The sequence below is a fragment of the Panicum virgatum genome, chromosome 8K, assembly GCF_016808335.1.
Source record: "Panicum virgatum strain AP13 chromosome 8K, P.virgatum_v5, whole genome shotgun sequence".
Classification (NCBI taxonomy): Eukaryota; Viridiplantae; Streptophyta; class Magnoliopsida; order Poales; family Poaceae; genus Panicum; species Panicum virgatum.
Genome location: NC_053143.1, coordinates 2,818,152 through 2,828,821, shown reverse-complemented (window position 1 = coordinate 2,828,821; position 10,670 = coordinate 2,818,152). Strand labels below are relative to the sequence as shown.

The following is a 10,670-nucleotide window of genomic DNA, read 5'->3' as shown; positions in this document are numbered from 1 at the left end:
TATTTAATACTTCTAAATACTAAAAAGTCCCTAGGACTTTTTTGAAGTCCCTGTTTTTGAAGAGATTAGCATATCCCATATGTCACTGCTAAGTGCTAACGTCACGAATAATGAATGAATCCATCATTGAGCAGTTTCACAGATGAAGCAGACAAGCAGTGGTCGTCAGTCACTGCTGTAGCTGAGCACGGCTTCACCACCAATCGGACTTCTTCAGACTCCTATATATATCCCGCGGCCATCGACTATCCAACGCACACACGATCGATCTTCGCCTTCTTCAATTCTGAACTTGTATTCACCAACAATCTTCTGAAGTACTTCTGAAGCTCTCCATGGCCGACGATGATGGCCGCAGCCGCCGCCACCATTTCCTGCTCGTGGCCTATGGCTTCCAGAGCCACATCAACCCGGGGCGCGTCCTCGCCCACCGCCTCGCGCGGCTCGGCGGCGCCGACGGCTCCATTTCGGCCACGCTCTCCGTGCCGGCCGCCACCTACCGCTGCATGTTCCCTTCGCCGGACGCCGACGCGGCGGCGCCGGAGACGGAGGCCACCACCGACGACGGCGTCATCTCGTACGTCCCCTACTCCGACGGCGTCGACGACGGCTCCGTGCCCAGGGACGCCGCCGACTGGGCGGCGAGGCGCCGCGCGACCTCCGCGAGCCTCTCCGCCGTCGTCGGCTCGTCGCTCGCCTCGCCGGCCGCGGGCAGCCGGTGACGTGCATCATGTGCACGGTGGTGTTCCTTCCGGCGCTCGACGTTGCACGGGAGCTCGACATCCCCGTCACCATTTACTGGATCCAGACGGCCGCTCTTCTCGCCATCAACTACCACTACTTCGTCCATGGCTACGGCGAGCTCATCGCCGCCCACCCCGCCGACCCTGCGCACGAGGTGCGCCTGCCCGGTCTCAGCCGTCCTCTTCAGATAGGCAACCTCCCGTCCTACCAAACCGACATGTTAGGCAGCGAGGGGACCAAGGCCTTCATTGAGGTGTTCCAAGAGTTCTTCCAGCACATTGGCCAGTGGCAGCCTAAGGTCAAGGTGCTTGTGAACACACTCGACGAGTTGGAGCGGAGCGCGCTGGCGGAGATGAAGCGGCACTTGGAAGTGTTCACCGTTGGCCCCATGGTTGGGAGCTCAACGGAGACACGGATCCACTTGTTCAAGCATGACGACAGAGACAAGAAGAGGTACATGGAGTGGCTTCAGGGTCACCCGGACAAGTCCGTGGTGTATGTGTCGTTTGGGAGCCTATCAAAGTACACCAAGCATCAGATGGACGAGATCGTTGGAGGGTTGCGACAATGTGGGAGGCCATACTTGTTGGTTGTGCGCAGGGACGGGCTGGCCGACTATGATGATGAAAGTGGCGACTTGGAGAAGAACACCCAAAGTAAGGGCATGGTTGTGGATTGGGGCAACCAATTGGAGGTTCTATCGCACCCGGCGGTAGGGTGCTTTGTCTCGCACTGCGGATGGAACTCGACAATGGAGGCCATGGTGTCCGGCGTGCCAATAATCGGTGCGCCGAACATGTTTGACCAACCAACGAATATGTTGTTCATCGAGGAGTGGGAGCTTGGAATCAAAGCAGAGAGCAACAGTGGTGGTGTCTTGATGGGAACAGAGTTGGCAAGGTGTATTGAGTTGGTCATGGGTGAAGGTGCAAAAGCAATGGCGATAAGGGAAAAGGCGAAGGCCTTGAGATTGCGCAGGCAGCAGCAAGTGTAGGCGGCTCCGCTGAGAGAAACCTTGGTGACTTTGTCAAAGCAATACCATGTCAGAATCAATAAAGTCATGATAGAACAATTTTTACACTTGATGTACACTCCATTCAAAATACAAAAGTACCTGTCATTTTAGAGTGCGTACAACAAACAGTTCTATATATTAGCTTTAGCTGGAAGCTCTTAGAAATATATTGAATGATAAGTACCGTGTACCGATTGATATGGTCGGTTGTCGCTGAGAGATCAGAAAATTATTGCTTGAAAAGTCTAAATTGGACTGAGAATTGTGCAAACCATATACGTGTAAAGCCTGACATGCCACGATTAATAACCCAATCCTTGTGGTCGTAGACATTCACCTGTGAATGTTCAAACCAGATTTTTCCCTTAATCTAAAAAAATAACTCAATCCATAAATGTGGTACATAGAAAATAATGCAAACCATAGCAACAGTTTGACTAATAAAAACCGAGATCTATTTTTGCTTTTAGTGAAAGTACTGCAGAAGAACATCTGGTCACATCCATATGTGATGAAAATATAATAGAACAACTGACCATTCTCTGGAGAAGTTTTACATGTTGCCAAGACTATGCCATATCGATCTTGCTTATTTGTATCAAGTTGGAGATGCTGTTAGCTGATTGATTTTCTGGATTGGTTTAGATTTTGCAGGCTCTTGTTAATAAAGCTCCGAAGGCTTCTTTCCAGTGGTCCATGTGTAGCTACTGCCTCTTGTGCTCTCTCCTTCAGACTCTGCGCATTTGCCCTTATCTGCACTGATCTTTCACTACCTCCCATCAACAGTTCCAAACGACTTACAAGTTCATCTCTTGTCAGGACCCCCTCGGCATCGCGCTCAGCCCTAACACCCACCCTCCACTCCTCCTCTATCAAGTACGCATTCATCGGCTGGTCTGACCAACTTGGCACAGCCAACATCGGCACACCAGACACTATGGCCTCCAATGTTGAGTTCCAGCCACAGTGAGTGACAAAGCAGCCTACTGATGGATGAGATAGCACCTTCTGCTGGTCACACCACTCCACAACCATCCCCCTCTCTGCCTTGACATCCCTCAAGCACAGATCCACCTCTTCGGCACGGCCCTCTTTGCGCACCACCCACAAGTATGGTCGCCCAAGATCCTGCAGGCCGTGCAAGATCTCCTCTGCTTGCCTTTTGGTGTAAGCCAGCAAGCTCCCAAAGGACAAGTAGACAACAGATTTCTCTAGCTGTGCGTCGAGCCACTCCATGCAATCTTTCTCATCGTGCTTGAAGAGATGGACTTGTGCTGCTTCACTTGCATCTTTTTGATGTAATAGTTCATCAAGAGGAGGAACTGCAGGCCCTACGGCAAACACATCGTCCATGTATGGTTGGATCGCTTTCAGGGCTACATCTTCTAGCGCATCAAATGTGTTCACTAGAACGATTGGCTTCTCCTGTTCTATCTGCTCAAACAGTTCACGCATTGCTTGGAGGATCATCTTAGATAGATCGTCCTGCGTCTTCTCAGTGAAAAAAGTTGGCATGTCACTTCTTCTAAGAGGGCGTAGGCCTGGAAGAGTTACCTGCTGATCCTGTGTTGAGTTGCTGCTGCCTTGTTGTTGGGCGATGAGCTCGCCGTGCCCGTGGAAATAGTGGTAGTAAGTGACAAGAACGGTTGCAGGTTGGATCCAGTAGATGGCAATCGGAAGCCCATGCTCACGAGCTACCTCGCCTACTACCGGCATGCTCAGGGTGCAGAGCATGCAAGTGACCGGCCGGCCACTGGCTGCAAGGCGGTCGACCACAGCCGAGAGGCTCCGGAAGTTTGCTTCCCGGCGTCGTGCCCTATCTTCAGAGCCATTGGGCCAGCTCCCGTCATCTTTGCCATCGGAGAAGGGGATGTAGGAGATGAGCCCGTCACTGACCTCCTCCTCGCAGGAGCTTCCATGGGACGGGAACATGCGGCGGTGGCTGGAGGCGGAAACCGAGAGGGTGGCGGTGCAGCCGCCGATCCGAGCAAGACGACGGGCGAGAGTACGCGCAGGGTTGATGTGGCCTTGGATGCCGTAGGCCACCACGAGGAAGTGGCTACGACGACCTTGCTCTTGCTCTCCATTGTTGTGATTCTCGTCGTTTGCAAGGGCCATCACTTTAGAAGTCCTTTGTCGATGAACGAACTTGGTAGTTTTTTTCTCTCTATCTTCTGGTTTGTGCAACCTAGTGCATATGAGATACACTTGGGTTATAGTATATGAGCATGCTGCATACCATCACCTTATTTATAAAGAAGGTTTGATACCGGTATGGCGATACTGACCAAGAACGCGCTGATACTCCAACGAGCTAGGCTTGTACATATCTGATGAGAAACATTGTTGTAGTTGTGTGGGGTATGTTATTAAGTGCGCCACTTAATTTCCTTGCTGCAAGCTAGTAAATATATTATCTAGAATGAATAAGACACCTTGAAAAATCCAATCACAAGAAATCATCTAGACATCTACAAATGTTAATGGCTTTGTCAACAATGTGTATGACAAACACAAGGACACAATCAGCTCTTGGATTGCATAAATGTCGTATCGAGGAAGGATAGCAAGAGAAGGACATCATCTTCCAACAAGAGCATGGTGCCAAGTCATCTACAAATTGCTTGATCCATATTGACTTTAACTAGGCATGATGGTTTTTAATTTAATTGGTTTAATCAAAAGATTTTGATGGTTCACATATGTTGTACTGAAATGGCACTATGCAGAAGTTGCAGTACAATTTTCTTATTATTTTTCCTATTACTAATGTTAAACCATTTTCCATGAGTCCGTTGTGAAATTATGGCAAAACCCCTGCATTCCGAATGCGTGGTTCCAAACATTGGGCCTAGGCCTGCTAAACATGGAAAAAGGTTTAGGGTGGTCTAATGGGCCAGGACGTCTGGACGTAGGCTGTAGGCTCGAAAGGACAGCAGACGTGCTATGGATTCACTTCTGCTCAAGGACAGGTCGTGTGATGAGGAAGAAGGAACTCAGGAGGGAGAGCTGCAGAGTCCAGAGCAATGCTACATTGATGTGATCAAGGCGCCGTGGACTCACTTCTGCCCATGGTGGAATTTCTCACCTTGCAGGCAGGCTATCACCAATTCACCATGCTATGCACTTGGGGGCTTGCAAAAAACAGCGTTTTGTAGTGGTATAACCAAGTCGATCTTTTTTGGATATGCAACAAAGATTTTCCCGATCTGGAACTTTTTCAAGTGCTCAAATCTTTTTTTGCTTATGATCCAATCCACTTACTGGTAACATTTCAGCGTTTGTGAACATTGCCTTCGGTCGGAGGACTGAATTTGATGTGGTGGGTAAGGTGATACTTGCTTGTCACATTGTGGTACGGTGTAACAGGGGTCAGGATATCCTAAACATTTCAATTGTATGGTCCTTGGTAGCATCAAAATTGGGTTATCAAGGACAAGTGGTCTTTAGACCGTAAAGCTTCTGATTCCGGCAATCTCCATACAGTCAGAGACAAAGTGCCACAGTACTGTCTGACCTGCGTTTTGCACTGGGCTAACCCCAAAGCTCTTTTTTTGATGGCACTAACCCCAAAGCTCTGGTCAACGAGCTTCTGATCTTCGGACAGCAAACTGATGCCTTTGCTGTGCCATGCAAAGAATTGAAAATTCACCGGTTGTCATGTACTCATGTCCCTGCCCGCAAAAAAAAAAATGTACTCATGTCCCCAAGAACCAACCAATTGAAGTAAGCATCGCTACTACTGCCATTTTGAACTGTTGGCTTTCCAGCTTTCAGGTACATTGTGTTGGCCTGGAAAAAGCTTGGTGAAAGGGAGAAATGGCTTGCATTTCATCACAGGAATAGTAGCAGAAAGAAGAGACCGTAGAATAGTAAGTAGCAGAACGCCTCAATGGCCGAGGCGCTGCGTCACCGCCTCCCTCCGAGTGTTGAGCTCCCGAGCTCTTCTCTCCTCGGCTCCCACCCCGACAAGTCCTCCCAGCCTCCGACCTGCGAGAGCTCATGTCCTTGGGCGCAGCGAGCGACTCGCAATCCAAGCCAAAAAACGACAGCGACCACCATGCGCCACAGGCTCGCTCCGGCCCGGTCGTGCTGACCTCTCGCCGCCGCGTTCAGCGACCAGCATGGCGACGTCGTCGGCGAGGAAGATGAGCCAGCTCCCCGCCCCGGCCAGCCGGCTGTGGGAGGCGAGCATCCGCAAGCTCCAGACCATCCGCCGCGTCGGCACCGTCGTGCCCGCCCCCCCGGGGACCGTCGACGGCGCCGACGCCGCCGCCACGCCCTGCCTCCTCTCCGTCAGCTCCTCGGCGTCCAACACCATCTACCAGTACCACGAGGACGGCGAGGAGAGCGACGACACCAGCAACGAGGGCGGCAACGACGAGTCGGACGATGACGACGCCGCGCTCGGCGAGCCCACCCACGCCGAGCAGCTGCTGCCAAGCGGGGACTTCTACCAGGGCGGCCTGCGCGGGGACCTCCCCCACGGCGCCGGCAAGTTCCTCTGGACCGACGGCAGCATGTACGAGGGCTCGTGGCGCCGCGGCCGCGCGTCCGGGCGCGGCAAGTTCTCGTGGACCTCCGGCGCCACCTACGAGGGCGACTTCGCCGGCGGCTACATGCACGGCCACGGCACCTACATCGGCGAGTTCGGGGACACCTTCGCGGGGCTCTGGGCTGGCAACCTCCGCCACGGCCGCGGCACGCAGGCGTACGCCAACGGCGACGTGTACGACGGCCACTGGCGCGACGGCCTGCAGGACGGCCACGGCCGCTACATCTGGCGCCAGGGCCACGAGTACATCGGCACCTGGAGGGCCGGCGACATGAACGGCTGCGGCACCGTCATCTGGGCCGACGGCGACCGCTACGACGGCGCCTGGGAGGACGCCAAGCCCAAGGGCCAGGGCACCTTCCGCTGGGCCGACGGCGGCATGTACATTGGCACCTGGTGCGAGGAGTCCGGCGCGGTGCACGCCGACGGCGTCTACTACCCGCCGTCCGGCGGCCCCGCCGTGCCCGTGCCCCGCGAGCCCTGCGAGCCCATCACGGCGCTGCTCCAGGAGCTCGAGGGCTGCGAGGGGAAGAAGGCGTCGCTGATGCCGTCGCACAAGATACTCACGTGGCCCGGGGTGGAGGCCGTGCAGAAGAAGCCGGTGTGGCGGCCGCCCAAGGTTAGCGCCGCCGCCGATCAGGGGAGGATGTCCAGCGCGAGCAGGAGGATGAGCAGCGCGTCCTTGGACATGGACAGCCTGCAGGCCGAGGCTGCTGCTGCTGGGAGCGAGGAGACGCGGACGGCGGACAGGTCGTGCTTGCGGACGTCGTCGTGCATGCGGACGCCGCCGAGGCCGGGGAAGAAGCAGGGGGAGACCATATCCAAGGGGCACAGGAACTATGAGCTCATGCTCAACCTGCAGCTTGGTATTCGGTATGTACTTTTCTTTTTGATGCCTTGCTCTTCTTCTGAATCTAGCTCAATCATTCATTTGAAGTTGCCACTCATGCATGATGATCAAATCAATTTCGGAGCACAGGCATGCTGTTGGAAGGCAGTCAGCGCCAACTTCGCTGGATCTTAAGTCATCGGCATTTGATCCGAAAGAGAAGGTGTGGACAAGATTTCCACCTGAAGGATCAAAGCATACTCCTCCACACCAATCAGGCGATTTTCGGTGGAAGGACTACTGCCCCCTGGTTTTCAGGTTTCATGATTTATGGACTATATATAATTAACTTTGATGATGCTAATTTTTTTCCTTTCATGTGGTAATATTTGATTTGATATTATCATTACTGCTTCCTGTATGTCTACAATGTAGAGGTAATTAATCTGTTCTTCTGCACTTTGCTGCAGGACTTTGCGCAAGCTCTTCGATGTCGACCCTGCTGATTACATGCTCTCCATTTGCGGGGATGAGGCGCTCAGGGAACTTTCATCGCCGGGGAAAAGTGGAAGTTTCTTTTACCTCACAAATGATGACAAGTACATGATCAAAACAATGAAGAAATCAGAAGTTAAAGTAAGTTAATTTAATCCACTCACGCCTTTTTTAAGTTATATTATACTGAATTTATGCTCCCTATGTGAATGTGAGCAGGTACTGCTTAGGATGCTTCCAGCCTATTATAAACATGTCCGTGCTTTTGAACATACTCTGCTAACGAAATTCTTTGGTCTGCACTGTGTTAAACTTACCGGAGCTATTCAGAAAAAGGTTAGATTGCTATATTCACAAATTTAAATTTGATACATCAGAGTCGTTCAAATATATATTTTGTAACCGTGAAATACAGGTCCGGTTTGTTATAATGGGAAATCTTTTCTGCTCCAACTATGCAATCCATAGGCGCTTTGATTTGAAAGGATCTTCACATGGTCGCATGACAGACAAACCCATTGATCAAATTAGTGAGCATACCACGTTGAAGGATCTTGATCTTAATTTCATTTTCCGTCTAGAAGGAACTTGGTTTCAAGAATTCTGCAGGTACACACAATCCATTTGCAAAATTTCTCCAATTAGTACATTTTTAGTAAAATTAATTTCTTAATAATGTGCAAAAGTTCATTAAAAGTGTGTTTGGATGTGCCAATCTGTCGAATGAGAAGTTTTTAATAAAAATGTTTGTAAAGCATAGCTGAACTAGGAAACTAAGTATTCTCTTCTTCTTCTTGCGAAAAACACAGAACTGACCTTGCTCTAATGATTTGTATCTCTTTACAGGCAAGTGGACAAAGATTGTGAACTCCTGGAGCTGGAGAGGATCATGGATTACAGTCTTTTGGTTGGTATTCACTTCAAGGATAGAGACAAAGATAAGCCACATGCATGACGCATTCTTTCACATAGTTGCAGTTGTAGTGTTGTAGATATATATTTCAAGTTAGGAGACTAAAAACTATCTTTTATGATTACAGACAGCAGCAATCCTGATGACGAAACGTCTCATACTACCGCTGAAGATTCTGATGAAAATAGGTAGCTTATATTAAAAACACACATCATCAAACACAATATACATTGAACATATTTTGACCCCTATTATCATCATACGAAAGAATGGTTATATTGGACTTGTACCAGTGAAATATATATAATTCGACGTCATTCAAACCTGAACAAAATTATGATGAGATTAATTTTCACCTTATATTAGCATACACAATATATATTGTTTATGGTGAAGAGATAAGAAGTATCTAACATATCACACCGGTGCTTTCAATCTCCAACTGAGAAGCCTTAATTTCACCAGATGCAGAACATGACAGTTTGTCTCTGTTTCAGCATAGCTTGCTTACTACATCGACTTTAACCATTGCATTCACTCTGACATTGACCTCTGAGGACTAACCTATATACTACTTGTGATTTAAGCAGGAAAACACCATTAAAATTAGGAATTTGCATGCCCTCAAGGGTGGAGAACGTTGCGAAGAATCCTGATAGTGAATCTCCGTTCCTTGGTGAGCCCACAGGGGAATTCCAAGATGTCGTGTTGTTCTTTGGAATCATTGACATACTACAAGATTATGATATTAGTAAGAAGCTTGAGCATGCTTACAAATCCATGCAATATGATCCCAACTCCATATCGGCCGTTGACCCGAAGCAATACTGCAAGAGATTCAGAGATTTCATTTTTAAGGCTTTCGCAGATGATGTACAAAACTAGTTAATTAACAAAATAGGGACACGTTTAGCTGAAAAGATTAACAATTCTTTGGTGGATGTTCTTTTACCACACTGTAGTAATATTTTTGTAGGTGACATCATTGACATTGTGTTGTAGATGCATGATAAACACTTAAATAGCGAAGGAATTCCCCTTTTCTTGTGAAGTACTTGTGGTTACCTCAACTTCTGGTTTCTTCATTGTTTTGATGACGTACTTGTCAGCATTACCAAGGTAGTAGAATTTTGTACTCTGACCAAGTGATGAAAGTTCCCTGAACGTATCATACCCACTGATGTAGATCATGTAATCTGCAGGGTCGACATTGAAGAACTTGCGCAAGGTCTAGGAGAACAGCACACAAGAACAAATTAGCATCATATTGGACAGAGGAAGCGGCAAAAGGGGACAAGATCATACTAATGGATGATACAGGAAACAAGCTAAAGCAACAAAGAAATCACAGTAACTTTGTATCATGAAAGTAATAGCCTCTAACACTGTTTGATCTGTACATATAAATGGTTCCGCGCTCCATGAAATTCAGAAAATATACATCTTGAATTCTTTCGCAGAAACATCCACATGACCATCAGTTTGCTGGATCTCCATGTATTCTGAAACAATGTGGAGCTTTTCCACATGCTCATAAGGATTAGCTGTCGCCAGGAATTTCCATTTGGTCTCGTTGAAATACAAAACTATCTTTCCGTGCAAGTAGTATCTCATGTCATCCTACCATGGTAAGCTGCGCTCCTTTTTGGGTGGCTGGACTAGAACTAGCCCTTTTGCTAAGATTAGCTCCCCGCAGGGCTACTTGAAATGCATAACTTATATCAGCGAAACATGGCTCATAACCAACTCCAAAAGATATCTCTCCCTTCTGGAAATAGATAGGTAAATTAGAGTACATTTTCATTGCTGGAGTAGTACCACTGGCAGCACCGTGCCCTTTCGCCTCCTTCCAATATATAAATCTTGGTGTATTTGGGGTAGAAAACATGTTGCCACATGCATGACGCATTCTAATTGCATAACTAAGTGTTCTAAAATGCAAATCTAAACGAGAAGGGGAATATAACATTTGTGCATCTGCATCAACAGTTATTCATGTGGAGTAGTGGCAGCCCGGCCAGTTAGCTCCTTGAAAAAGTCTCTCAGCATATATGAGGGACCGAAAAGGCGACCAAAGGGAGGGTGAATGGGAGCCGATTTAAAATTCTTGCAAACGGAA

At 48.9% G+C, this 10,670-nt stretch overlaps 2 protein-coding genes, 1 long non-coding RNA gene and 1 pseudogene across 3 annotated transcripts; 2 read left to right on the top strand and 2 right to left on the bottom strand.

Moving 5' to 3' along the window:
* The first annotated feature begins 316 nt into the window (after positions 1–316).
* LOC120643535 lies at positions 317–1,881 on the top strand (annotated as a pseudogene).
* Positions 1,882–2,124: 243 nt separating this feature from the next.
* Positions 2,125–3,974, bottom strand: LOC120643534 (cyanidin 3-O-rutinoside 5-O-glucosyltransferase-like). The gene has a single exon (XM_039919924.1). It carries the CDS (start codon positions 3,875–3,877, stop codon positions 2,375–2,377), a length of 1,503 nt encoding a protein of 500 aa, XP_039775858.1. The 5' UTR covers positions 3,878–3,974; the 3' UTR covers positions 2,125–2,374.
* A 1,924-nt stretch (positions 3,975–5,898) lies between these two features.
* Positions 5,899–9,617, top strand: LOC120643531 (phosphatidylinositol 4-phosphate 5-kinase 6-like). The gene is made up of 8 exons (XM_039919922.1): positions 5,899–7,187; positions 7,294–7,461; positions 7,614–7,779; positions 7,858–7,974; positions 8,054–8,247; positions 8,485–8,580; positions 8,683–8,739; positions 9,142–9,617. The coding sequence occupies exons 1-8, from the start codon at positions 5,908–5,910 to the stop codon at positions 9,434–9,436; spliced, it is 2,373 nt and encodes a 790-aa protein (XP_039775856.1). The 5' UTR covers positions 5,899–5,907; the 3' UTR covers positions 9,437–9,617.
* Positions 8,877–9,758, bottom strand: LOC120643539. The gene is made up of 2 exons (XR_005663033.1): positions 9,617–9,758; positions 8,877–9,378 (listed from the first exon to the last, which is right to left on the bottom strand). It is a non-coding gene; the product is annotated as an uncharacterized LOC120643539 (long non-coding RNA).
* Positions 9,759–10,670: the final 912 nt, after the last annotated feature.

Excerpts from the sequence above, each read along its gene's own strand:
- LOC120643534 (XM_039919924.1), bottom strand. The coding sequence starts at position 3,877 with ATGGCCCTTGCAAACGACGAGAATCACAACAATGGAGAGCAAGAGCAA.
- LOC120643531 (XM_039919922.1), top strand. The coding sequence starts at position 5,908 with ATGAGCCAGCTCCCCGCCCCGGCCAGCCGGCTGTGGGAGGCGAGCATC. Across the intron at positions 7,780-7,857 it reads TGAAGAAATCAGAAGTTAAA|GTACTGCTTAGGATGCTTCC; the intron begins GTAAGTTAATTT and ends GAATGTGAGCAG. Across the intron at positions 7,975-8,053 it reads CCGGAGCTATTCAGAAAAAG|GTCCGGTTTGTTATAATGGG; the intron begins GTTAGATTGCTA and ends CGTGAAATACAG.